This window comes from Callospermophilus lateralis, chromosome 12 (assembly GCF_048772815.1).
Source record: "Callospermophilus lateralis isolate mCalLat2 chromosome 12, mCalLat2.hap1, whole genome shotgun sequence".
Classification (NCBI taxonomy): Eukaryota; Metazoa; Chordata; class Mammalia; order Rodentia; family Sciuridae; genus Callospermophilus; species Callospermophilus lateralis.
The window spans coordinates 111,438,041-111,465,449 of NC_135316.1; the positions used below are offsets into that span (position 1 = coordinate 111,438,041).

At 61.4% G+C, this 27,409-nt stretch overlaps 1 protein-coding gene across 3 annotated transcripts in view; it reads left to right on the plus strand.

The window, feature by feature from the left end:
• Tfdp1 (transcription factor Dp-1) overlaps positions 1-19,066 on the plus strand; it is a 31,720-nt gene extending 12,654 nt beyond the window's left edge. For all 3 annotated transcript variants that reach the window (XM_076872368.2, XM_076872367.2, XM_076872369.2), the window contains exons 3-12: positions 3,378-3,444; positions 9,770-9,876; positions 13,206-13,327; positions 13,838-14,003; positions 14,151-14,294; positions 14,681-14,749; positions 15,808-15,959; positions 16,278-16,444; positions 16,993-17,071; positions 18,704-19,066. In XM_076872368.2, coding sequence (XP_076728483.1) covers positions 3,378-3,444; positions 9,770-9,876; positions 13,206-13,327; positions 13,838-14,003; positions 14,151-14,294; positions 14,681-14,749; positions 15,808-15,959; positions 16,278-16,444; positions 16,993-17,071; positions 18,704-18,851 — 1,221 coding nt within the window. In that variant the 3' untranslated portion in view covers positions 18,852-19,066. The remainder of the gene's footprint in view (positions 1-3,377; positions 3,445-9,769; positions 9,877-13,205; positions 13,328-13,837; positions 14,004-14,150; positions 14,295-14,680; positions 14,750-15,807; positions 15,960-16,277; positions 16,445-16,992; positions 17,072-18,703) is intronic.
• Positions 19,067-27,409: the final 8,343 nt, after the last annotated feature.

The following is a 27,409-nucleotide window of genomic DNA, read 5'->3' on the forward strand; positions in this document are numbered from 1 at the left end:
CCTTGGTTGCTGTTGGTCAGGATGTAGGAGGATGTGACGGGATACTCCTGTCCCCAGATTGGGGTGCTGTGGCCTAGAGATGCTGCTGAGGACCCTTCCTGGCCGTGGGCAGGGCCTGCTCAGGTGTCCTTGCAGACTGGCCACTGGCTTCCCAGAGAAAACCGCAGGGCAGGGCGCTGGCTGTAGAAGTCACCACATTCCCAGTGTCCTGCCACAGGGCTCAGTGTGGTGAGGATGGCCCGGGTGCACACTGGTGGCAGTCTGTCTCAGTTTCCCGAGGCTACTGTGACAAACACACCTGGTAGCTTATAAGGGACAGAAACCTCTTTCTCACGTTCTGGAGGCTACAGATGGCTGGTTGGGGTGTGGCAGGGACCACCTGGCTCGTAGGCAGCACCTTCCTGCTGTGTCCTAATGGGGGAGGGGCCGGCTCCATACCTTCTCGAGGCTGCACCTGTGACGCTGAGAGTTAGTGCTCAGGACAGATGTGCAGCCTCGGCGGAGCCTCCTGAAGGTGGCCACTCGGCTGCGGCCCAGCTGCAGAGAGTTGGTCTGCTGAGTCCTGTCCCCAGAGGTCACCGGCTCTGCAGTGTCGGCTCCTGGAGGACTCGGTGTGCTGCCCTGCAGACAGTGCTGCATGAGGCCCAGCTGGTTTGGTCCCTGATTTCCTCCTTGGAGGGGAGAGCTTGCACCACCCTTGTGGATGTGACAGTTTTGAAGGAGCTTTCTGCGCTTTCAGCTCTGGTGGGGCAGCCGTGGTGTGTGTGCACCGGGGGCCACGGAGCCTCCGCAGCTTCAAACCAGGCCAGGCTTCCAGGCTTCCAGGGCTCAGGGACCTGCCTGGAAACGGGCTGGCGTGAGGCCAGGTGTGCTTTACCTGTTGGCTCTGGGCAGCTCTGATTCCGGGCAGCACAGCCCAAAAGCCAAGCCTGGGACCGAGGGCAGCTTCGCAAGGCTTGGCGTGATTTGCTCGTCACGCTGGGGGTGCAGCTGGAAGGCAGTTGGGCAGCAGGGCAGCACCCCACAGCAGAAGTCCCCCGAGTCGCCCAGGCCGTCTCTGCTGCCCTGGGAAACCCACTCAGGTGGATGGGGGGTGCCCTGTCAAAGGCTGAGTGAGGGGCACCGTGGGGTCTGGAGGGTCAGGTCTACGGCCAGAGGCCTGGGGTGGGCCAGCAGGCTGAGGCGCTGGCCAGCCCTTCAGGTGCGCGTCCTTGGAGTGCATTGGAGGACTCAGAAGAGGGATTTATCTTACGGCTTTTGGGGAGTGAAATGGTGCTCGTTTGCCCAGCAGCTGGAGGCCTGGGTGGCAGGACGTGCAGGTGTCTGGCTTTGTGTCTTTCTTGCTTTGAAGTTCAGTTGCTGCCCCAGTCACCCCTGAACTTAGGCTCATGTGGAGAGCCTGACCCCCACGTTCCATCTCTGGCCCTGCCAGGGCTGGGCTGTCCATCCTGGCCAGTGGGCTCACCAGAGCTGCTGTGGGGCCTTGTAGGCCGCCCAGGGTCACGTGACGTCTTCCCAACAGTGCTGGGGTGGCCTCTCAGGTGGGTGGCACTGGATATTCTGCTCCTGCCTTGGCTGGGGATGGCCAAGCAGAGCCGGGAGCATCCGGGAGCCTGGCCCTGCCTGCTGCAGGCCTCCTCGGGCGGGAGGTGGCCTGCCCTCCTGCCGTGGCACCTGTGTGGTGTGTCTCAGAGCTGGCTTCTGTGGGTGGGCACAGTGGTGGTTCTGCATGTCCCTGTGTCTGTCGCCTTGAGGCCTGACTTGCGTGTTCGCCTAGCAGATCTCGTGGACCCAGGAAACATGGCTCTGGGCGTCCTGCGTGCACCCTGCAGCCCTGCCCCTGGGAGGCTCTGCCCTGCTTCCAGCCTGATTGGGCGCCTCCCCCAGTCCCTTTGTCGTGGGAGAGGGTGCCCAAGAAGGAGCAGAGTAGCACCAGAGCCAGTCTTCTGGGAATTGAGAGGGCTGGGCACCACGGGGCTGGGCGACGGGGCCCAGTGGCATTGGGGAGTCTGTCTGTCCTCATCAGACCAAGTCCCCATGAGGCGGGAGCAGTGGTGGGCCAAGCCGCATGCCCCAGACCCACGCCCAGGGTGTCAGCCTCCCAGGGCCTGGGGAGCTGCGGAGAGGGACTCGAGCTTCAGCCAGATCAGGGCTGGACTCCAGGCGTGGCCCTCCTGGCCACATCATGGCACCCTACTCGCCTGTGGATATGTCCTCACCTCTGTGGCCTTGCCACTGGGTGCTGCTGCCCGCCTTGTGGCCCACTTGGCCTGGTGCTGTCCTGCCCACCCAGCATCTGTCCCCGGCTTCAGTGCCGACTGAGGCTCTGGCCAGCCGTGCCGCCTGGCCCGCTGCCTCCCCTGCCTGTGTTGCCCGAAGCTCACAGCCACCTCCCCTGCCTCACCTCTGGGTTTCACGCCCGGGCTGTTACTGCCGTCCTGGCCCCTGGGCCTTACCTTCTGCGCCTGCCTCTGCCTTCTCTGTGGCCTTCCAGTTAAGACCTCCCTCCTGCCCTCCGTGGACCTTGCACCCTGATAAGGCCTGCGTAGCCAGCCCTCCTGACCACACCGTGATGGCTTTAGGCTCCTGCCTTCCCCTGGGCACTACCCACGCGCATTCCTGCCTCATACGCTCACCTCTGGGCCTCGCTGCCCTCCCTGCTTAGCCTCCCCTCTACGGCCCCTTGGCCCTGCTCACCTGGCCTCGCCCATGGCCGCAGCCGGACTGAGCCTTCACTCCTTACACCCTGGTGTCCGCCACCAGCTCCGTCTGTGGCCTTGCCTCCAGGCCTCTGTCGGGCCTCTCCTGGCTCTAAGGGGTGGTCAGCCTGTCCTGCTTGTGGCCTCCCTCTCTGCTGGCCTTCTCGCCAGCCTGCAGGTGGTCCTGGTCCTCTGGGGAAGCCCTGCCCTCCTGCTGTCTGTGGGAAAGTGGAGGCAGGGGTCCAGGAAGTGTCCCAGGGCCTCCAGGCTTTGAGTATAGGCTGTGGCCAGTGTCCCTCTCCGTGTGTGGCCCTGACCCCATCTGTGGCTGTTTCTTCTGTGGGAAGGAGACTGAGCCTGCTGGTGTGTGTGCCTTGCACTCCTGGAGCTCGGGGACCCGGGCTGCCTCCTGTCCCAAGGCCTCAGGCCCCGCCCTGATGGTCTCCTGGAGGAGGAGGGTGAGGTGCTGGCGAGACCCCTCCTGCTGCGTCCACGCCCTCTGCTGGACTGGGCCTTCCGTGCCCTCACAGTCACGGAGTTCCAGAGACCCTGCGGGTGCCCAGGGCAGGTCCTGAGGCTGGAGGCCCTGGTGTCCCGGTGGCCCCTTGGGTAGGAGGGTTCCAGCGACGGCCCTGCGCAGGTGGCCACTGTGCTCACTGCTGCTGTTGCTCTCTGCAGGCCGGTCTGATTGAAGCCAATGGAGAACTGAAGGTCTTCATAGACCAGAGCCTGAGTCCTGGGAAAGGTAAGCCTCCTGGTATGGAAACGGAAGTCTGGGGTGAGCGTGGGGGCCTGGACTGCGTGTCCGCCAGGCGCTGTGCTGACTCTCTTCCTGGGTCACGGGTTCTGAAGCTTAGGAGCTGTGGGAAGGCCTAGGGCTGCAGACCACATGTCCCCTCCGTGGTGGCCAACACCATCCTTGGTGGGGCCTGCCCACCTGCTGTCCTTTGGCCGGGCCCAGGTGTCTGAAGCTGGCCACTTGAGGGGACCCTGGGGGCCCTGCTAACACCTGGGCCACTGGGTCCTCCAGAAACACAGCTGTGGGAGACGCATGTGCATGAGGAAGGTTGTGGCTGGGGAGTGGCCAGCTGAAGTAGCAGGTGTGGGTGCAGAGGGCCTAAGGAGTGGACGAGGCTCTGCGGGCGAGCAGTCTTCTGGGCCCGAGTCAGCCAGTGTCGGAGCAGCCCTTGCAGAGAGCTCCCAGCAGTCAGCCTGGGGGGCCTCGGGGAGGCCTTGGCTGCACGTCACACTCTGGGACTCCACCCCTTTGCCCAGACAGACCCAGCTCACGGCTCCTTGGCCCGTAGAGCCCAGAGAGAAGAGCGCGTCCTGGAGGGACACAGGCGGCTCCAGGCGGCTGGCCTGCTGGTCACAGCTGTGCTCTGGAGCTTCCCCAGAGCCCGGAGCTGGGTGGATGCTGGCATCACCTGTGTGCGCGTCCCAGCCACTGCCTTGTGCGGGGCCTCACTGTGGGGTGAGGGTAGTCATTCCTGGTCCTCGCCTGGCTCTAGAGGGGCCAGGCCGTGGGCTTTGTGCCCTGCTGTGCCTGCCAGCCGCCACTCCTGCCTTCCTGTGTGTGCTCTGCTACTCATCCCTGGGCCTCTGTCCCCAGGACACCAGATGGCAGTGTGCCGGTCGCTCCATATGTCCTGGGCTCCGTTGACCCCATTGTCCTAGTGAACAGTGCGAGCTCATGGCCAAGCGTGACACACAGCCCAGGGCTCACTCCATGAAATGGGCACACCCTCTGCTGCAATGGGGAGCAGGTGTGCAGCTGGGGCGCAGCCCCCGCCAGTGTGGCTTATGCATTGCAGGGGCCTTCCCACCTGGGTGGAAGGCTGGGCTGTGTCCCCTGCGCCTACAGACCTGGTTCTGTCCGGTGCCAACCTTTCCTGGCAGTGTTAGTGTAAAATGTATGTTGGGAAAATTTAGAGTTTCCTGGTCTGGGCTGTGACTTGCAATGCCATGGGCTCGAGCAGGACCCTCCTGGGCCAGCACGCTCCTGGGGTTCCATGCTGAGGAGGCAACTGGACCCTGGGTCTCTAGGCACTGTGTGCTCTAGGCACTGCATCCCTAGGTCTCTGCACACCCGAGGATTCTGCTCACTCTGGCCCTGCTCACTCTGGCCCTGCTCACTCTACACCCTGCTCACTCTGGGCCCTGCTCACTCTACGCCCTGCTCACTCTACACCCTGCTCACTCTGGGCCCTGCTCACTCTACGCCCTGCTCACTCTACGCCCCGCTCACTCACGTCCCTGCTCACTCTACACCCTGCTCACTCTACGTCCTGCTCACTCTGGGCCCTGCTCACTCTACATCCTGCTCACTCTACGCCCCGCTCACTCTACGCCCTGCTCACTCTGGCCCTGCTCACTCTATGCCCCGCTCACTCTACATCCTGCTCACTCTACGCCCTGCTCACCCTACGCCCTGCTCACTCTGGCCCTGCTCACTCTACGCCCTGCTCACTCTGGCCCTGCTCACTCTACGCCCCGCTCACTCTACGCCCCGCTCACTCTACGCCCCGCTCACTCTACGCCCCGCTCACTCTGGGCCCTGCTCACTCTACGCCCTGCTCACTCTACGCCCTGCTCACTCTACGCCCTGCTCACTCTACGTCCTGCTCACTCTACGCCCTGCTCACTCTACGTCCTGCTCACTCTACGTCCTGCTCACTCTGGGCCCTGCTCACTCTACGCCCCGCTCACTCTACGCCCGCTCACTCTACGCCCCGCTCACTCTACGTCCTGCTCACTCTACACCCTGCTCACTCTACACCCTGCTCACTCTACGTCCTGCTCACTCTACGTCCCGCTCACTCTGGGCCCCGCTCACTCTGGGCCCCGCTCACTCTACGCCCCGCTCACCCTACGCCCCGCTCACTCTACGCCCCGCTCACTCTACATCCTGCTCACTCTACGCCCTGCTCACTCTACGCCCTGCTCACTCTACGTCCTGCTCACTCTACGTCCTGCTCACTCTGGGCCCCGCTCACTCTACGCCCCGCTCACTCTACATCCTGCTCACTCTACGCCCTGCTCACTCTACGCCCTGCTCACTCTACGCCCTGCTCACTCTGGGCCCTGCTCACTCTACGCCCTGCTCACTCTACACCCTGCTCACTCTGGGCCCTGCTCACTCTACGTCCCGCTCACTCTACGCCCCGCTCACTCTGGGCCCCGCTCACTCTACGCCCCGCTCACTCTGGGCCCCGCTCACTCTACGCCCCGCTCACTCTACGCCCCGCTCACTCTACGCCCCGCTCACTCTACGCCCCGCTCACTCTGGGCCCCGCTCACTCTACGCCCCGCTCACTCTACGCCCCGCTCACTCTGGGCCCCGCTCACTCTACGCCCCGCTCACTCTACGCCCCGCTCACTCTGGGCCCCGCTCACTCTACGCCCTGCTCACTCTGGGCCCTGCTCACTCTACGCCCTGCTCACTCTACGCCCTGCTCACTCTACGCCCTGCTCACTCTGGGCCCTGCTCACTCTACGCCCCGCTCACTCTACGCCCCGCTCACTCTACGCCCTGCTCACTCTACGCCCTGCTCACTCTACACCCTGCTCACTCTACGCCCCGCTCACTCTACGCCCCGCTCACTCTGGGCCCCGCTCACTCTACGCCCTGCTCACTCTGGGCCCTGCTCACTCTACGCCCTGCTCACTCTACGCCCTGCTCACTCTACGCCCTGCTCACTCTGGGCCCTGCTCACTCTACGCCCCGCTCACTCTACGCCCCGCTCACTCTACGCCCTGCTCACTCTACGCCCTGCTAACTCTACACCCTGCTCACTCTACGCCCCGCTCACTCTACGCCCCGCTCACTCTGGGCCCCGCTCACTCTACGCCCTGCTCACTCTGGGCCCTGCTCACTCTACGCCCTGCTCACTCTACGCCCTGCTCACTCTACGCCCTGCTCACTCTGGGCCCTGCTCACTCTACGCCCCGCTCACTCTACGCCCCGCTCACTCTACGCCCTGCTCACTCTACGCCCTGCTCACTCTACGCCCTGCTCACTCTGGGCCCCGCTCACTCTACGCCCCGCTCACTCTGGGCCCCGCTCACTCTACGCCCTGCTCACTCTACGCCCTGCTCACTCTACGCCCCGCTCACTCTACGCCCTGCTCACTCTACGCCCTGCTCACTCTGGGCCCTGCTCACTCTACGCCCCGCTCACTCTGGGCCCCGCTCACTCTACGCCCCGCTCACTCTACGCCCCGCTCACTCTACGCCCCGCTCACTCTGGGCCCCGCTCACTCTACGCCCTGCTCACTCTACGCCCTGCTCACTCTGGGCCCTGCTCACTCTGGGCCCCGCTCACTCTACGCCCCGCTCACTCTGGGCCCCGCTCACTCTACGCCCTGCTCACTCTGGGCCCCGCTCACTCTGGGCCCCGCTCACTCTACGCCCCGCTCACTCTACGCCCCGCTCACTCTGGGCCCTGCTCACTCTACGCCCTGCTCACTCTGGGCCCCGCTCACTCTACGCCCCGCTCACTCTACGCCCCGCTCACTCTGGGCCCTGCTCACTCTACGCCCTGCTCACTCTGGGCCCCGCTCACTCTGGGCCCCGCTCACTCTACGCCCCGCTCACTCTACGCCCCGCTCACTCTACGCCCCGCTCACTCACGTCCCCGCTCACTCTACGCCCCGCTCACTCTACGCCCCGCTCACTCTACGCCCCGCTCACTCTACGCCCCGCTCACCCTACGCACTCTATGCCCTGCTCACTCTGGGCCCTGCTCACTCTACGCCCTGCTCACTCTACGCCCCGCTCACTCTGGGCCCTGCTCACTCTATGCCCCGCACACTCTGGGCCCCGCTCACTCACGTCCCTGCTCACTCTGCCCACTTTCTTCAGAGGTGTTTTCTTCCTTTTAAATCCAATCTGCTGCATTTTGTTGTTGTTGTGTTTCTTTCTTTTATTCTTTTTGGTCTGGGTCTTCAGTGTCGTTTGGCGTCCTCCATTTTGACCTGTTTTTTCTGTGTGCTCTTTCTCCTCTGACGTTGCCAGGGTCGGTGGCCAGGGTGGTGTGTGAGAGCCTCTTGTGACTGTCCCTGGTCCTTTGCTTCCCAGGGCTGCCCACCGTCCACGCGGGTTGGTGGATCTGGCCTCGCTGTGCTGCTTGGCCTGGCTCTCGTGGGCGGTGGCGGTGTCTCCTGTCATTTCCTCAGGAGTGTGGCCTTAAGCCTGTCCCCAGCGGCCTTCCGGTCCTCCTTTTCTCTATTTCGCTCTTGCTACCAGTCACTTTTTAGCTTGTGGTGATGTTTCTGCAGCCCCAGAACTTGTTTCTGCCTCGTGATGGGTCCCCAGGCAAAGGCTGCTCCCCAGAGTCAGAGCTCTGTGTCACTTTGGGGTGTGTCCCCTGCAGAGTTGGGCTGGGCCTGCCTGTGGGGCCCGCTATGTGTGGACACATGTGCATGGTGTGTTTCTGCAGAGGGCACTGTGTGGCCTGTCCTGCTGTGGCCTGGTCTAGCCAGCCTGCCCATGGAGTGTGGGGTGGCCAGCGTGCAGCTCGATGTGCCTCTGGACCCTGTGTGGCTGCTGTGTGCTCAGGTGGGCCAGTAGGCAGGGCCACAGGCAGAAGCCATCTGACCGGAGGTGTCTCTGGTCCTTTAAGCCTCGTTAGCACACAGAGCGTTCCTGGCGCAGTGGGCAAGAAGTGACTCTAAGCCGCTCTGCAGGCGACTGCTGCCCATGGGTGTGCACAGGTGCTGAGGTCCCCCATGTGGGTCCAGCCATGGCTCTGAGGTCCCTGCGCGTGTCTGGCCACAGTGCTGAGGTCCCCTACGTGTGTCCAGCCACGGTGCTGAGGTCCCCCACTTGTGTCCAGCCACAGTGCTGAGGTCCCGACGCGTGTCTGACCACAGTGCTGAGGTCCCCCATGTGTCCAGCCATGATGCTGAGGTCCTTACGCGTGTCCAGCCACGGTGCTGAGGTCCCCCACTTATGTCCAGCCACAGTGCTGAGGTCCTGACGCGTGTCTGGCCACGATGCTGAGGTCCTTACGCGTGTCCAGCCACAGTGCTGAGGTCCTTACGCGTGTCCAGCCACAGTGCTGAGGTCCCCCATGTGTCCAGCCACAGTGCTGAGGTTCCTACGTGTGTCTGGCCACGGAGCCCCAGAAGTGGGTGCTGCGGGGGTGAAGCTGTAGCACTGTAGCCTCTGCTGTCCACGTGTGTCCACATGGGTCCCGTGACTGCACATCCTGCACCCTAAGTGTCCTCTATAAAATCAGTTTTAAAAAACAAACTGTTAGACTTGAAATTTCAACGGCATCCAGTTAAAACGGCTCTGCCAGGTGTGCTCACCCGAGTGGATGTCTCAACACCTGGAGACTTTTAAGGAGCGTGGGCAGCAGTCATCGGACCCACCCCCGTGTTCTTGGAGTCCTTGTTAGCGAGTCCTCGCCTCGGACCCTGCATGAGCTCTGCCTGGCGTGACCCTGGAAGGACCTTGTGGTGCGCCTCTGCTCTGAGCGGCAGGGTCTGTGGTGTGGGGGCTCCTGGGCCACGTGGCTGCCCCGCGGCCCCCATGGGACTCTGGCAGCCTGTTACCAAAGAAACCTGTGAGCGGTCTGATTGGTACCTCCAGATGAAAACCAGCATCGGCTCGGGAGGCTGAGCCAGGAGGGTCTCAAGTTCAGAGCCCCGTAGCCATTTATGAGGCCCGAAGCAACTTAGGGAGACTCTGTCTCAAAAAAAGAGGTTGGAGATGTGGCTCAGTGGTTAAGCCCCTGAGTTCAATCCCTAGCACCAAACCAAGACATTAAAAACCCTGTGAATTCCATTTCTCCTGAGACCACGGGCTGCTGGTGTCGGTCTGGAGCAGCCGCTGCGGGTGCTGGGGGTTGGGACCCCAGCCAGACCGCTGAGCAGTATTAGTGGACACTGTGAAGGGGACAGGCGCTCGTGACTGGGAGCTGGCCACGGTCTGCATCTTGGCTCAGTCCAGGTCTTGTATGTAAGAGTGCGGAGAGTTCCTCAACACAGGGTCCTCAGAAACCCATGGCTTGGCTCAGCGCAGGGAGCCCTGACCTGAGCCTAACCCTGACCCCTGTGCTACAGGCGTGGTGTCCCTGGTGGCCGTGCACCCGTCCACAGTGAGCACGCTCGGGAAGCAGCTCCTGCCGAAGACTTTCGGTCAGTCCAACGTCAACATCGCCCAGCAAGTGGTAAGGCATGGGGTGGGTAGGGGCCTGCTTTCCTCCCCAGCTGCGGTGCTGCGCCACGACCCTGGCCCAGGGTGGCCTCTGCCAGCTTCCTGCTGTGATTGCCGTCCATCTGAGCTCAGCCAAGGGCGTTCCCTGGGTGCTAGAGGAGCTTTGGCATGACAGGCCTGGCCTTCCTCCTTGGCCACCCTGTGCTCCGCAGACCGGGACAGCAGGACCGGCCTTTCCCCTCTGCTCGGGCAGAGCAGGGTGCCAGCCTGTCTTTCCCTGGCTGGGCTGTGGTCAGGATGAGGAGCCCTGCAGAGCCTCACAGCCCGGCGGCCTCTGCTGTCAGAAGAGGGCTGGGGGCAGCCTCGGGGTTAGTACAGCTGCCCAAAGGCAGGCGGGCTTCCGACCTGAGCTACAGGCTCCTGCCTGGTCCTGAGATGCCGCACCCTGGCAGCTGGGCTCCGTCTCCACCCTGGGCCTCCTGTTGAGACTGGGCCTCTGTGACACGCTTGTTTCTTGTCCCTGGCCGGATCCTGCCTCGTCCTGTGGTGCCCACCTGACCTGTGAGCCCCGTCCCCACTGCTGTCCTGGTCCTGTTGGTGGGAAGGGTGCTTGTGTCTGGTGTCCCTGCCCCAGCCCCCCAGCGCCCCACCCTGCAGTGTGATCGTACCTCCTCAGAGCAGACCGCACACCGGAGACTCTGATCTTAGCTTGGTGCTGTCCTCTGGTCCCTGATGACCACACGTGGCCTGGAGTTTGAGTGCAGAAGAGCCACTGGGGACGTGCTGAGCTGGGCATTCACAGGGGTCCTGCAGGACTTCTGCCCTCGCTGCCGCCCAGTGGTCACCAAGGGTGATGCAGAGGTCCTGCCTCAGGCTGTGGCGTGTCGGAGCTCCTGCTCAGTGAAGCCATTTTTGTGAAATCTGGAAATTTCATCTCCGTTTCCCTTTGTAGTGCCTGTGATTCAGCGCCAACGGTGCGCGAGAGCTCAGCAGGACTCAGCCTGCAGACGGCTCAGGCTCACGAGCCAGCTGGCGGGTCGATTGTTGTGTATGCAGCTTGCACCCTTGGCCCAGCCGTCAGTGTTTTCGTGGAGCTGCGGGGCACTGCCAGATGTCGTGGGTCAATGCTCACGTGCTGCGAGTGGTCCCTGCCCCTCTCCACGCACTGACGGCTTCAGGGAGATGGCAGCAAAGCCAACGGGCACTGGGTCCTGGTGCCCAGGTCAGCGCTGGGTTCTCTGAGGTCGGGCTCTGGGAGCCGGTGGCACCTTGGAGGGGCCTGACGGTGTGGGGCAGGTTTCAGGCACAGGGTGCCCGTGGGCCCTCTCAGCTCGTGCAGGATCTCCCTCTGGGCACTGTGGGCAGTGCCAAGTGCCAAGGAGCGGTCTGGAGGAGCAGCGCCCGGGTGTCCCGACTGCTCTGTGCTGCTCTCGCGGCGTCTGTCCGTGGGTTTGCTGTCTGGAGCACCCCTCCGCGCAGACTGGCTCGAGTAGACGAGGCTCAGGGGCCGCTGTGGCTGGGAGCGGCTCAGCGCTCGTGCCCACATAGTGTTGAGACCTGGGCTCCTTCCCAGCACCCAGAGCAGCGCACAGCCAGAGTGAGGCCAGCCCTGGAGCCGTGGTCCCAGGGGGTCCTGTGGCGGTCCTGTGGACGGAGGCTGGGCCTGGCTCCCGTCTCCCCTGTGCAGTTTCCCACCTTCACTGCTGCCCCACGGCGGCTGTGGGACGTGGGGTCACCTTCTCTGGCTGGTTCCAGCCTCACAGTGAGGACAGCAGAGAAGGGGTGCCTCTTGTGACCTGTCACTTGCCCCTTTTCCTCAAGGCTGGGACGGTCGGGGCCCAGAGCTCCTCTGGTTGGCGAAGGAGCTGGAGTCCGAGGGCAGCTGTCCAGGGGCTCCCTGCTCCGGTGGCCTCCGTGTCGGGGTACAGGTGGAAGCCCCGTGGAGGTGGCCCCACTGACCCATCCTGGCAGCTCTTCCCAGTGATGCGCCTGTGTCTTGTCCCGGGTCTCTGCCTGGCCAGGCAGCCTCCCACCGTCCTCCCACCCGGGCCTTGCCTTCCTGCCTCCTCCTCCTGTCTCAGGCGGGCACCCTCAGGCTTTCTTCCACCCTCCGCCCCCCACAGCGCCAGGGCACTGCCGCGTCTGCCAGCCCCTTTCCCGCCCTCTGCAGCAGGCTGATCGCCAGGGTGGAAAGTGCCCGTGGCCTGTGCGGCTCAGCCCCACTGTGCCTGTCATCCCGGAGGGCTCACTGCGCCCGCGCCCGGGGCGTGCAGGGAGGCAGGCCAGCCGCGCCTCTTCCTCCAGGGACGGTGCGGATCCCGGGGATGGGTGGCTCTGGGGCCTCCAGCACAGCGCGCAGAGGCGGCTACGTCAAGCAGTTGGAGAGGAATGGGAGTCCGCAGCTCTTCCTCACACTGCCGGCCGTCCTGGCCATGCTGGGGACCTGTCCGGCACGGGTGGTCCTTCCTGAGCACTGGCTGTGCCCCTGCTGGACTTTCTGCCTTGCTGCCCCTGGCCTGCTAAGGAGGCCCCAGGGGAGTCGGCTCCTGCAGCAGTGACGGTTCCAGGACCCTCTGGTGGCGGTGGCCTGCCTGGGGCAAGCTGAGCAGCCCGTGTACCTGGGCATGCTCCCCTGCCTTGCCCAGGAGTCTTGGAGCCTCATGAGAGATGTGTCCACTCTGACTGGTGTCCTGGACAGCGTGGAAGCTCCTTGGGAGATGACGCTCTTTCAGTTGATGTGGTGGCTGTTGGGCATCTGGGTCCCCAGTATGTCCAAGACTTCTGGGGGCTGGACATGTGGGTGGACGGGTCATCAGCTGATCTCAAGTCCAGGCTTGGGGGGCCCAGGTCGTTGGCCCCATAGGCCTCGGCAGCACCATCCATCTTGGTCCTCAGCGCTGACCGCTGAGCTGGGTGGCAAGATGCTGGGGTTTCCGGCTGCTGAGACCTGGGCGTTCTCGGACACTGCCCTTGCTGGAGGCCTCAGGCTGCCCGTGGAGTCTGGGTGGATCAGTCCCTCGGTGGGCCCGAGGCCCTTGTCAGGGAGCTCTTCTTTCTTTCTGGCCTCCTCTTGGTCGCGTGGAAGGGTGCACCTGTGTGAAAGTGAGCGGGGGGCGGGGGACCCCCTCACACCCGGGCACTGTGTGGGGGCTGCCTGCCCGAAGCCCGCGCCCCTGCCCTCCTTGCCCAGCGGGTGGAGTTGTTGGTGCTGGAGCTGGAGCAGGTGGCTGGGGGTGGCAGTATGGCTGTCTGGAGGGGCCGCATGTGGTGCCTGGCTCCATGGTGGCCCTGGAGGGATGACAGTGGGTGTCTTCTGACAGCCCTGAACCCTCTCGACTGCAGGTGATTGGCACACCTCAGAGACCCGCTGCCTCCAGCGCCATCGTGGTGGGAAGCCCACACACGCCCAGCACACACTTCGTGTCCCAGAACCAGCCCTCCGAGTCCTCGCCCTGGTCTGCCGGGTGAGCTCTCCCCGCCACCACGCCTAGCCACTCTGCAGCCTGACCCGCGTTGGCCTAGGGCAGAATCCTCAGCTCCCCGGACCAGCTAGTGGGAACGCCTTGGGCCTGGGTGTGGTGATGTGAGGACCCCACTCACTCGCTGTCCCCTCCCAACTGGAGCCTGTCTCAGTGGCCTGCACCTGCTGTGGCCAGGCCCGGTGGCCAGGCATCTGCCTTAGTCCTGGTTGCCTGCCGAGATTGGCCCTAGCAGTCCTGAATCCAGACCACAGCGGCTGGGCTCTGACACCAGTGTCGGTACAGAGCAGAGGGTGCCTTCCTACCCTCTGTGCCGCCCCGTCCTGACATTTGCAGGCACAGTTTGCAGTCTGCCCCGATAGTCTTTGTCCCCTGGATCCTGACGCCTGCCCGTGTTCTCAGCGGGAACCCCGCAGCCGCTGGTCTTTGGCATGGAGGGACCGTCTGACTGCAGGCTTCCTGCAGACACTGACGGCCGCTCCTGTGTGTTTGAAGGAAACGCAACAGGAAAGGGGAGAAGCATGGCAAGGGCTTGCGGCACTTCTCCATGAAGGTGTGCGAGAAGGTGCAGCGCAAGGGCACCACCTCCTACAACGAGGTGGCCGACGAGCTGGTGGCCGAGTTCAGCGCCGCCGACAACCACATCCTGCCCAATGAGTCGGTAAGGCTGCACGCTCAGCAGGAGGTCCCGCACGGCCTCAGAGGCACCCGGGTCCGAGTTCCCAGAGGGCAGGGCCTGTGCCTCCCGCGGCCACAGGGCCCGAGCACGGCACTCAGAGTGCTTGCAGGGCTGTTGCTGTGTCCCCAGGCCTACGACCAGAAGAACATACGGCGGCGCGTCTACGATGCCTTGAACGTGCTGATGGCCATGAACATCATCTCCAAGGAGAAGAAGGAGATCAAGTGGATCGGACTGCCCACCAATTCTGCCCAGGAGTGCCAGAATCTGGAGGTGGGCTGCCGCTGGGTCCCCACTGCTGTCCCGGTCACTCAGGAGGCCCAGCCTGTCGCCTGCACCTGTGAATGACCCCGGGTGTCTTGGACTGTTGTGGGATCGTTTTGCATCTGGTGGCGGATGTGCTGATACGACCGCTGCTGCTTGGCCATGGGCACCAAGCAGCCGCCACCCAGTCTAGACCCTAGCCATGTGCCTCTCAGTCCACATTGGCAGCACCTGCAAGGAAGAGGAGGGTTGGGTGTCCTTCCAGGTCCAGGCCTGGCTCATGTCTGGGCCCATCACTCTGATGAGGTTCGGGGTGGTCGTTTGGCGAGAGCTGGCCCCAGGTGCCGTGCCGGAGGGGTGAGGCCCGTGCCCTGGTGACGCTCCTCCGTCTGCAGGTGGAGAGGCAGCGGCGGCTGGAGAGGATCAAGCAGAAGCAGTCTCAGCTCCAGGAGCTCATCCTGCAGGTAGCGGCTCCTGCACCGCGACCCCGTGTGCGGGTGGCTCTGCTGGGAGGCTCTGCGGAAGGTCCTCCCGTGGACCTTCACACATGACACCGAGCGCGTCCCCGGGAGTGGCGGCTCCGCGTGTGCCATGTGAGCTTCCTTTGGCGCAGGGACGTGATTGCCAGGGCACAGTTCCCACAGAGCAGCACTCAGAACCCCTTCGGGGGTCAGGCCTGTTCTGAGGACGGGGTGCTTAGCCGGGAGCGTGGCTGATGTGCCTGCCATTTGGGCAGCACAGATGGCCAGGTTGGCGACTGTACCAAATGGCCCTGGAGCTGGACTTGCCCATGGAGAGACAGGGTCAGCGTCTACCATGGGGGTGACAGTGAAGGTGACATGCTTGTAGGGCAGGCTAATACCCTGAACAAGGAACCTTCCAGGAGGAGTGATGAGGTTGGGGCTCATAGGGTGAAAGGCCACCGGCCGGGGGGGGCTGTGGATGTCCAGTGGCACCCAGAGGCCAGGATGGGACAGGCCTCAGCCCTCTGCAGCGCCACGTCTGCTGCCTAAGACCCCGCTGTGGCTCCCTGAGGGCTGTGTGCAGGACCCGCAGCCCAGAGGCAGCCCGGGAACGCTGGGCCTGGCCTGGATCCCACATTGAAGAAAGTCGGGGGCAGGCGGGACCCTCCGAGGCCTGGCCTCCTGCCCTGGCCCAGTGGCTGCACCTGCTGGCAAGGGGAGCTGGAGCCCAGCTTCGGGGGCCTGGGGCCCGGGCCCTTGGGAAGGCCTTGTTCCAGGGCCAAGGTCCTTTGCAGAGGTCAGCCCTGCCTCTGGGTATGGCAGTGGCCAGCACACGCGGCACGTCCTGTGCCCTCCACTCCTTGCCTTCTCCTTCTGGGGATGTCCTCCGAGGCCTCTGTGTTCTCTGTGTCTCTCCCTGCATCAGGGCAGAGGGCCAGCCGGGACCTGGTCTCGCGTGCCAGCAGCCCCTGCATCCACAGGGTGGTGTGGACACCTCAGAGAGAAGGGCTTCCCTGCTGTGACCACGGCCATGCGGGTCACCTGCCCCTCTTTTTCAGCAAATTGCCTTCAAGAACTTGGTGCAGAGAAACCGCCAGGCGGAGCAGCAGGCCCGACGGCCGCCCCCGCCCAACTCGGTCATCCACCTGCCCTTCATCATCGTCAACACCAGTAGGAAGACGGTCATCGACTGCAGCATCTCCAATGACAAGTGCGTGGCGGGCACCCTCGCGGGAAGAAGCCCACTGGAGCATCCTTAGTGCTCGTTGCTAGCACTGTTGGGAACGTGTGCTGTCCCCTGGCGGCCACGGGCAGCGTGACTGCTTGCGGGACGTCTGTGTGCTGGGCAGTGCCTGGCCATGGACAGCCGTTCAGAGACTGGCCCCAGCTCTCGTCCTTTGTTTCTCAGTTCTTAAGTTTTGTACAGAGACGCGGCCACGAGAACCGGGGGTGGGTATGGCTGGGGTGGCCGGGCCTAGCCAGCGAGCGTGGCCTCTCGGGAAGCCCGCTCACGCGCCTCCCCCCACAGGTTCGAGTATCTGTTCAACTTCGACAACACGTTCGAGATCCATGACGACATAGAAGTGCTCAAGCGCATGGGCCTGGCCTGCGGGCTGGAGTCTGGAAGGTGCTCCGCCGAGGACCTCGAGGTGGCCAGGAGTCTGGTGCCAAAGGCTCTGGAACCGTACGTGACAGGTCAGTCCTGCCCTGGGCCTAGTCCCTCAGGTGTGGCTGCCGCCAGCCACGCAGCGTTCGAGCCCCGGGGCTCGGGTCTGTGCGAGGGTCTGGAGCGAAGGAAACAGAGCCCAGGTGGGAGGACTGTTGTGGGGTGCCAGGGCAGTGGGCAGCCAGGAGGGCTGCTGAGTTGGGTTGCGGTTCCTGTGGGGGCGCAGGGGGAGGAGCAGCTCTGCTCTGTCCCCGTCTGGTGACCTCTTTGCTGCAGTACTGGGGTTTTGGCTGCAGGCGCTCAGGACGGCTTTGGTGGGCACAGAGATGCCCACCCTCCTGTGGTCCTCAGCCCATAGGACCCCCTCCTGAGGGTCAGGGACCGTTCTCCCAGGGCATGTGACCATCTGACCTGACCCATGGCTGGCCCTGGCGGGCCATGGACGGGGCCCTGGGTCCTTGGGGTGGTGGGTGGGCTCGTGTGGGTGCCGGCTTCCCTCGTCACCCGCCACTCTGTCCTTGCTCCTTTGCGCTCTCTGGGCTTTGCTGCCTGGGCCTCCTTTTCCTCCTCTTTGCAGAAATGGCTCAGGGATCCATCGGAGGTGTGTTCCTCACCACAGCAGGCTCCACCTCCAACGGCACAAGGCTCTCTGCCAGGTGAGCCAGGTGGGGGCGGGTGGGGCAGTGAGGGCGGGACCCTGCACCGGGGCACAGCCCAGGGAGCGCACTGACCTTGTCCCCGTGAGAAGAGCTTTCTTTCTCCGTGGTTTCTCACCCTCAAAGTCAGGAGCAATGGGAGGCTTCTGCGTTGACCAAGCGGCCCTGGGGAGTGGGAGACCCCCCAGGGCTTCCAGGATCTCGTCTGATCTTCTTGGCACGTGTCTGAGAGCCCGGTGTGCAGCTGACTTTTTTTTTAACTTGCGTTTTATAGTATGTGTAACTAAAGGACTTCTATTGTTTAAGTAAATGTGTGGTCAGCTTTGGGGCCAGCATCCCCAGAGCAGAAGGCCAGCCCTGGGTGTGTGTCCAGTGCTCTGACGGGGAGTGGGTGGCAGCCTTCAGAGGGTGGGCCTGGGGATGGTCTCACCACTGTGAAATGACTCCCCCAGACCTCCCGTGGTGGCTTTAGGGCAGGCTGACACGCCACTGGATGCTGACACTATTTCTTAGAGTCTTGGTGAGTTAGCCAGCAGGGTAGAGCTGATAAGTGCTGGCCTGTCCATGGTGTGACGGATAGGTGCTCCACAGCCACCGGTGTGAGGGGCAGGCCATGCAGGTGGGGCAAGCCATTGTGGCACAGGTGACACGGTGTGGGACGTGCTGTGGAGTCAGTCAGGGGGCAGTGCAGCAGAGACTTGGGTGGCATCTTGCAGGCCTGTCTCTTCATCCTGAATTTCTGCCTCGTGGATGTCAGTCTGCAGAATGGCTGGCCAAGTTGCTTCTGAGCTGGACCCTGGCGTCAGGTTCTATCTCAGGTGGCCTCTTCGTGGGTCGGCCTTCCCCGGCTCCTCAGTGTCTGCAGTGAGGGAGGCATAGCTAAAGCCGCTTCACGAGAGCACCAGTTTGGGCTCCCAGCTCGGGAGGCGGAGGCAGGAGCTGGGCAGAGTGGTGAGACCCTACCTCAGAATAAAGAGGGCTGGGTTGTGGGTCAGTGGTGGAGCAACCTGGACTTCACCCCGAGAACTGCAGGAAATGGAAACCAGTCCCAAGGGTGGGGCTCGGGGTGCCAGTGCTCGCAGCCCGTCCTGCTCGGCTCTGGTGGGCTCTGCGAAGCACAGCTGGTGTGATTCTTACTGAAGTGCTGGTCCCAAGGCCACGTCGGGCCTGGTGGGGCTGACCACGGGGTAGGGCAGCCACGGCCCAGGGTTGGGTTTTCTGGGGCTGCCCGCTTTGGGGTTCTGATCCACAAAACCACATTTTTACACACGTACGCACTTCGAGTGCTTGCCCGGCGCGGGCTCTGCAGCGGAGCCCACCCAGCCTGGGTTGCCGCTTCCAGCATGGCTCCTGTGGCCACGGCACACGGTACCCCCTGCCTTCCCGAGCCCTGGAAGGCTCCTCTGGCTCCTGTGTGCTGGGGCATCGGCTGTGCGGGCTGTGACCCGCCCTCGCTTTGGGACAGGTGTCTGGTGCCACTGCGACGGGGTTGAGGCTTTGCCATGACACCTGAGCTTTTGTTTCTCCTGCATCATTTAAAAACCTAAGCCTGTTGGGGACACGTGTGGCCTGTCCTTGGGTTGGGCAGATGGGCCACGCCGCTGACTGCCCGGTTTGGCCCCGTCCCTGCAGTGACCTGAGCAATGGTGCGGACGGGATGCTGGCCACAAGCTCCAACGGGTCTCAGTACAGCGGCTCCCGGGTGGAGACCCCTGTGTCCTACGTCGGGGAGGACGAGGACGAGGAGGACGAGTTCAACGAGAACGAGGAGGAGGACTGACCAGGCCCCACCAGCTCCACGGGACGCTGCGCAGAGGAGGGAGCTGCTTCAGTGTGGGGTTGGGTTTCTTTTCGGCTACTCCCAAGAAGATGATGCTGGTCACCACGCAATCGAGGAGCAAGGACTGCCCAGGTCCCCACCCTGCCGCGGACGCCACCACCCCTGCTGATGCGGCGCCTGCACTTACGTCCACGGGAGTCCAGTCCTGCCCGACAGTGCTCGCTGGGCCTGCTGAGCTGTGCTGTGCCCGCCCAGCATGCTCACTGCTGTCCCCGAGGACGTGCCCAGCAGCTTGTTTGCAGTGTCAAGGGCGCTATCAGGAGACCCGGAAAGTCTCCTTCCCAGACACGCAGCACGCACAGGACAGGCCTGAGGGCGGAGGCCTTGCGACCTCGCTTCTCCGTGAGCTCCGCCGGCCCCCGCGGCCTGCGGCGCACACTTCCTCTCTACTGCAGCCACAGATCCGACGTCCTTCCTTCCCTGTGTGTTCTTGGGTAAGTTTACAGCTACGCTGGTGCAGCTCGGAAACTGTCTGGAAGGTTCATTGCTTATGGTAAAATTTGCCTGATTTCTTACAGGCAGCGTTTGGAAACTTTTTATTCTATAGTTGTTTACATACTTATAAGTCTATCATTTAAAGACATGTACTGAAACAAATGTTGTATTTGTTTCTGAGCATCTTCCTGTAATCTATTATAAAGTTGAAATTAAACATAGAGAATGTTTTAACAGTTTTTTAACTCAAAATTTGTCAATCATTTTTAATAGTTCTTTTTTTATAAAAAGAAAAAGGAATTTAAGGACAGGCAGTAGTCTCTTTTAAAATTTATTCACAGAAAACCGTTAACTGCACAGTTGCTGTTAGCTGCCTGTTCTGAAACAATAGTCTTTTTATTGAAACACAAATAAAATTTTCTGTAATATTTTATGGAATATGAAGAGACTTTAATTGTTTGACCTGTTTAACTTGGCACTGTTAGTTTTTATTAATAAAACGCGCATGGGCATTTTAAACAAGCTGTGTCTCTGGTTTGGGGTTGTCTGGATTGTTCGGGCTCCACTGAGGACCTGGTGCTGAGCAGCAGGAGCGTGGTCAGCTGGGGTTGACCTGACGCTGCTGCAGCAGCCGGGGCTCCTGCTGCCCCTGCTGCCCTAGCAATGTGGGGGCTAGGAAGGAGGCTTAGGTGGGTGCGGCTGTGGGCGCCGGGGCTGCTTCCCGAGTGTCCATGGTGCAGAGGACATTTGTTCCTTGACTGCTTTTTAGAAGCTGAGGCCGATTTGAGATTTGACTTTCATTAAAAGAATAAGATAATGAGAGCACTTCAGAAAGCTGGCGGAGCTGGGGGGGGCACCAAGGGGCAGCACAGCGTCTCCCCACCTGGACAGTGGTCTCCTGCAGAAGACTTGGCCAGATGTGACTCTTCAGGAGCACTGGAAGGCCTGCAGCTTCCAGGTTGGGAGGCAGATTGCAGTTAGTGCTGGGCTCGTGTGCTGGAGGAGCCCATCCATAGCTGGTGGGAGCTGGGTGACAGAAACTAACAGGGGTCTGCTCTGGGTGACAGCTCTCTGGGGTCTGCTCTGCCTGCTGACCACAGGCACAGATGAGGTGGCCAGCTGAAGTGACTTCCGGGGGACATGAGGGTTGGTGCCCTCCTTCTCCCATCCTTCCCCTTCCTTTTTCTCTTTCCCTTTGGGAGTCAGACACTGAGGCCTGGGGCATTTCACACTCTGTGTTCGCAGGAAATGCAGAAAGAACTGCACGCCCCCAAACAGGCCCAGAGGGGACCCGGGAAGACTGTCAGTCTGCACGTCAGGCCGATCCCACTGCAGACAGCTGGCCACTGTCCACAGCCAGCTCAGAGCCCAGCAGCCCGGGGAGTGGGGGGTTCTGCTTCTCAGTTGCATGATAACAGATTCAAACTTCTAGTTTCAGCTAAAAGACAAAAGCTACAAGGAAATAGGAAAGTGTGCCCTATTTAAAGAAGTGAAAGCAACAGACTTGGTCTCTGAAAAAGAAGTGGTGGCAGATACCTTGACAGGTCCTTAGATACTTGGAAACCTCTTGAAGATGCTCAAAGAACAAGGAAGGATGTGGAGAAAGTCAACACCACATATGCACCAAAGGAAGACACCAAGAGAGGGGCAGAAAACCAACAAGAAGCCAAGAAGAGATCCTGGGGCTGAGAGGTCTAACAACTCAAGTGGGGAATTCCCTAGAGGGAGTCAGAGGTGGCACCAGCAAACTAGAAGACAGGACAGTGGAGATCACAGGCACCAGAGGAAAGTCGAAAAAAAGCCAAGTCTAAGGGATATGGGACTCCTAGATGGCAAACATACACAGTTTGAGAGACTCAGAAGAGAAGAGAAGGGCAGAAAGGATACCCAAGGGTATAGTGGTGGACAGTCACGCAGTTTGGTGGAAAGACAGGATTATGAACCTCCAAGAAGTTTAAGGAATTCTAAGTAAGATGAACCCAAGACCCATGTACTGTAGTCAGACTGTTGAACAGTCTTGGAAACAGCAGTCGTCACACACAGGCTTCCTTAATAACATGACGCAGAGATCTGTCATCTTGGGGCCATGAGGCAGTAGGCAAATACCCTGAAAATGCTGGAAGAATCCTGTGTCGGCAAAATGGCCCTTCAACAGAGAGATTAAAGCATTCCCAGATAGAAGCCCAGGGCTTTACTGCCACAGGCCTGCCCTGCGGTCAGTGCGCGAGAGTCCTGTAGGGTGGGGTGAAGGGAAGCCAGAGGGCGACCTGATGCCAGATGGAGCCAGGAGCTCAGTGGGCGTAAGGATGTGGCAGCCACAGAAGCTGGTGCTGCGATGTCGGCCTGTGTTCTACATGATCTAGGAGACTAACGTGTGTAAAAGAAAAATCTGTTTTTGTGCACACGACGTATTGAGATGCTCTCCCAGTATCAGACCCAAAGGTGTGGAGAGCTGTAAGGAGCCATTTCGTAGGCTGTGGGAGGCGAGCCTGTATCCACGAATGGGCACAACGTAAGATGCCAAATGGTACCACCACGGCAGCTGCACAGAACAGTTCTACAGTGTGTACACCCAGGAAATAAGGAAGGAGCGCGAATATTCTCAACCAAAAAAATCAACTAAACGCGAAGACAGCGGTTCAAGAAATGCGGGACGAGAAAAGCCTAAAGGGTGAACATTAGAAGAGGACGATGAGTAGTCACTTCTCCCAGGACAGACTGGCAGATGGATAAGATGCAAGATCAGTCTGTGCTGTTCCTCAGATTTCTCTCTTGAGTTCTGAGGACAAATAGATTACAGTAAAAGCGTGAAAGAGATATTCCATGCAGGCAGTCTCTGAGAAAGAGGTGGCCATGCAGATAGAAGACAAAGTAGGACTCAAATCAAGGAGACCCTAAGACAGGACATTGGTACTGAAACAAGGTTCAGTGAGGACGGACATAGAGCAGCTACAAAGATCCACGTGTCCAAGGGTCAGTCCTAAGGACGTACGAAGCCAAAGCATGGAAGTGAAGGGCAGGTGATGTTGGATACCTCACTTGATAATGGGTACAACAGGAAAAAGAGGGCACAGTCCACCAGGCAGACCCCACCCACAGGACTCCCCGACTCCACAGCCAGGCAGACCCCACCCACAGGACTCCCCGACTCCACAGCCAGGCAGACCCCACCCACAGGACTCCCCGACTCCACAGCCAGGCAGACCCCACCCACAGGACTCCCCGACTCCACAGCCAGGCAGACCCCACCCACAGGACTCCCCGACTCCACAGCCAGGCAGACCCCACCCACAGGACTCCCCGACTCCCACAATCAGGCAGACCCCACCCACAGGACTCCCCAACTCCCACAGCCAGGCAGACCCCACCCACAGGACTCCCCGACTCCACAGCCAGGCAGACCCCACCCACAGGACTCCCCGACTCCACAGCCTGGCAGACCCCACCCACAGGACTCCCCAATTCCACAGCCAGGCAGACCCCACCCACAGGACTCCCCGACTCCACAGCCAGGCAGACCCCACCCACAGGACTCCCCGACTCCACAGCCAGGCAGACTCCACCCACAGGACTCCCCAACAGCGAAGGTGAGTGCCCAAGAAAGTCCCCAGGCGCCAGGGGTCTCCACACATGGGAAGAGGCAGACCCATACAGTGTTTCACTGGCCTCGACAGATGAAGTTAGAAATCAGTGACAAGCTGGAAAGTCCACAGATTGGGGAAATTAACACATTCTTAACTAATGGAAGTAGGGGCACAGGGAACAGCACATCCTCAGAGACACACGAAGACGACGCGGCATGCCAAGACTGAGGGGCTCAAGCAGCGCCGTGCCAGGGGTCCATAGCTGGAAGCACATTAGAAAGAAGGGAAAGCTCACGTTAGCAACTTACGTCTGCAAGTTCAGGAACTAGGAGAGGGTCAGGCTAAGCCCAAAGTCAGCCAAGGAAAGGCACAATTCAAATCAGAACAGAGGTGAATGAAATGGAGAATAGTAAAGTACAGAAAGATCCACACAACCAGGAGGTCATCTGTGAAAAGTCCAACAAAACTGGCAAAACTTTAGCTGGATTACTAGTAGGAAAGAAAAAAAAAAAGACTTAGATCAGAAATGCAAGTGGCATTTTTATGGATTCTGTGGAAATAAGGATGTGAGAGAATGCCATGAACAAGTGTGCAACAAACCTGGAAGCCAGGTGACGGGCAGCTTCCTAGAAACAAACCCGCCAAGACGACATCAGAAGAGAGAAGTCTCTATAAGGAGATGAATCCAGGTCTCCAAGTCTCCCAGCAGAGAAAACAGTGTCACCAGTGGCCTTTACCGAATACTCAGAAAATAACACGAGTCCTCAAACTTCCTGAAAAAATATTGAAAGTAAAAGCATGAAAAAGGTATTCCATGCAGGCAGGAGGACACTCACTGACTCTCCTGTGAAGCCAGCGTCCCCTGGCTCCCAAAGCCACAAGGGCCCTGCGAGGGAAGGAAGGCACTGGCCAGTGTGCGTAAGAGCACTGGTATGGGAGACCTCAGTCAAACGCCGGGCAGCCAGCAGGACAGCAGGACCCCAACCCTGACCCCGACCCCGACCCCGACCCCGACCAAGCAGGACTTCAACGCCAGGGGCTCAGCACGCAGACCCCATCGAGGTGGGGCGCAGTAAGGGCTGCTCAGGGCAGCACGGGCAGTTCCTGCCTCCCACACTGTGTGGTCAGCGTGCGCATGCTGACTGTGAAGGAAACCTTAGAAAGTGAAAGTGACACCCGAGTTCTCCCTTAGCTCACTGCTGCTGGTGGGTGGGGTTGGCATGAGCGCAGCCTGGGCAGCCATGCGGCTCCCAGGGCGGGCCCAGCCCACTGCCAATTTCTTCTTCTTCCAGGGTTCTTGTAGAATCCAAAGACTGAGATCCACAGAGCACATGAGTGTACCAGTAGGATTTACTGACGATCAAAACTTTGCAGTAAAAGAGACGACTCTGAGCGTGTTTTCTTGGAAGGCGCGCCGGTCCCGGGGTTTATATAGCACACACGGCACTGCTAGGGGTCCAGACTTGTGCAGATTATGCTGAAGATGTACCAGTGCTATTGGCCCAAACTTAAGCCAGTTGGGGTTTGGAAACATACTAATGCTATTGGTCAGTTCTGGAGTCCTGCTTCCATTCAGGTCTGCCCACTTCCATGTTCTCCTGGCGGGTCAGGAAGTGGGAGGTTGGGGTCACAGGCTGCAGCGTTGTGTTGAGCCTGCTCCTGCAGCAGGCTCTGTACTGTGCCAGGCCTGGCCGCCCTGCAGTGGCAGTTGGGTGGTCTTGGCCCCCTCAGGGCGCTGAGTCGCTGTGCCTGCATGGGGGGCTCCGTGTTGCCAGGGGGGTGCTCAACACCCCCTCCCACCCACCAGTGGCCCCGCTGTGCCGGGAGCTGTATCTAAATGACGTCCTGCGAGGTGGCCAAGACTGAAGGCCTCTGCCTAAGGGCAGGAGGTGGTGCCCACCTCGGCCGCTCTCCTCAGCATGGCGCTGCAAGGTCCAACCAGGGCGGCCAGAAAGGAGAAACCCGAGGCCTGCTGGGAGGGAGGAGCAGAGCTTGCCGTCGCAGTGACAGCCAGCCTTCTGTGCTGAGCACCCGAGGCCCCTACCGCGCTGTTAGGAGAGCCACAGAGGGCCAGACGCGCGAGCAAGGCGTGGCGCTTCTGCCTGACGAAGCGGCTGGCAGGAAGCCGCCGCACAGTACTGTCCCACGTGCCACAGGGGTGAAGGCACGGGCAGGAGGTCCGCAGGACTTGCTGAGAGGAGTCGAGACCAGGGAGAAGAGGCACTGGGTGTCCGCTTCCCGGCGTGGTCTTGGGCCACACGCTGCCCTGTTGGAATCTCTCAGGGCTTTGGGAATCCCATGAATCCCCAAGACCATCCCGCAGGGGCAGGTGCCACAGCCACCGTCGCCAACGCCCGACGCCAGCAGGACAGCCAGGACGCCTCGCATCTCAGCCAGTTTCTGACGGAGGTCCCAAGGCGGTCGCAGGGGTGCTGGGGCAGGTGGTCCACAGGCAGGTGCTGGAGCCCACTCTGTGTGGCCACGCATGGACGTGAGACGGGAGGACAGTGACCACAGCACTGTGAGCTTGTGGATGGATGCTGGTCTGGACAGGATGCCTTTAGCCCAGGTTACCAGGGAGCCACAGGCGGCGGGGAAGTCGGAAAGCCACACCTGGTAGGGCTCCATGCAGAAGGTGGAGAGATAAGCAGACAGACAGACAGACAGGCTCCCCTCCAAGGAAGGGCAGGGGCCAAGAGTCAGCACCATAATCACCCTGGAAGTGTAAAGTGACATAGAGACACTGCCGCCTGCCCACCAGGATGGGTGCCGGCACTGCTCAGCCCAGCGTGGCCACCGTCAAGAGAAGAGGAGGGGGCCTGGCCATGGCTCTGTGGAAGGCTTGGCCCTGCAGGAGGAGTGGAGCTTCTGGTAGGTGAGCCTCGGGGGCAGAGGACAGGCCGTGGGGTGTGCCCTCAAGCCCTTTGCTCTGCTTCCTGGCCAGGCACGCCTGCGTGAGGCGGTGGACCCACTGGTCACCTTTCCTCTTGGTAAGCTGCTGTGTCTCGGGCACTCGTTACAGTGGCAGACAGCTGACTGGCACGTGTGTGTGGAGAAGCTGGGTCCTGAGCACTGGTGGGAATGTCACTGTGGAAGACAGAGGCTGCTCTTAGCTACGACCGAGTGCTCTCTGGGTGCTCAGCGCAGCTCCCGGCCGGAGCCACACACCAACCTTCACGCTGTGGTGATAGCCTGCACAAGGCCTCCGCAGCCCTCCTCGGGCGCCCCTGTGACCCTGTGTGTGGTGGCGGGGCTGGCCGCGTGGGCCCAGGGCCTGCAGACTCCTGTCTGGAACCGCTGCCCTCTGAGTCCAGTCTTCTTCCGTCTGACCCGGGCTTCCTGTCAGGGGCCGCCTCCCTTCTGCCTCTGCTGCAGTGAGGCCTTGGCCACCTGGCTGGCCCCTGTCACCCTGCCCCGTGAGTGTGCAGGAGGTGCGAGCCTCACCTCCTTATTGGAAGGAAACACTCCAATGACAAGTTGGCCCCGAGAGGACTTCCCATGCCCAGAGTCCAGCTGCCCGGCACAGCGTCGCTGGGGCTCAGATGGCAGGACGTGGCCCTGTACCCGAGGGCCGAGCCGGAGTCCCCAGGAGCCTCTGAGCCGTGCCAGGGAGACTCTGCCCTGAGACCTCCCCGACCAGCCACGGGACCCCTTTGCCGGTCACCTTGTTCCTGGTCCTGTGGGGCCTGCCCTGTTCTCTGCCCTGGCTGCCCCACCCTGCCCTTCCTGTGAGGGGCACCTGGGGGGCAGGCTGTTCTGAGACCCGGACACAGTGAGTCAGCCTCCGTGATCCCGCACACTCGCAGCGGGCACCATGGGGCTCGGCCCTGGGCCTCGCATGGCCACTGGAGGAGTCCAGCAGCCTCTGAGGGCAGGTTGCCTGTGGGCTGCAGGATCTCAGGTTTCTGTGAAGGGGTCAGTTTTGGAGGAGGAATCACCCAGGTGACCTGGCTTCTTGACCCCATGCATGGGCTCCTGCCTCCCCTCCTGCCTCCCTGCGGCCCCCTCAGCAGGCCTTCGTCTTTTCCCTGGGCTGAAGTCAAGCTTTGAAAGGGTTCCAAGAAGGAAGCGTCTGATTTTGGTCCGTTTTTCTCCCTGTCAGGACAGAGGGGCTGTCTTAGGAGACTGAGAGTCACTGGAGCATGCTTTATTTTACAGCTCGAGACGTATTCTTAGCAGCGAGAGTTCCGAGGCACGGACGTGAGCATCCCCACGGCAGTGCCTTGTAGCCAGGGGCTGGTTCCTGCCAAACACCACCAGGCCCGGGAGAGGTGCTGTCCGTGAGGGTGAGGCATGACGTCCCAGGCCTCACCCCCCGCCACTTGAGCCTCCACCACAGCCTCCAGTTCCCTCTGGCACAGGGTGAGCCTCAGCAGGAACAGCAGCAACCCCTGTGGGTGACAGGAGCGCCTCTCCAGCAGCCCAGGGCAGCAGGTGACCTGCAGGGCCAGGGAGCTGGCCTGGAGCCCAGTGGCTGCC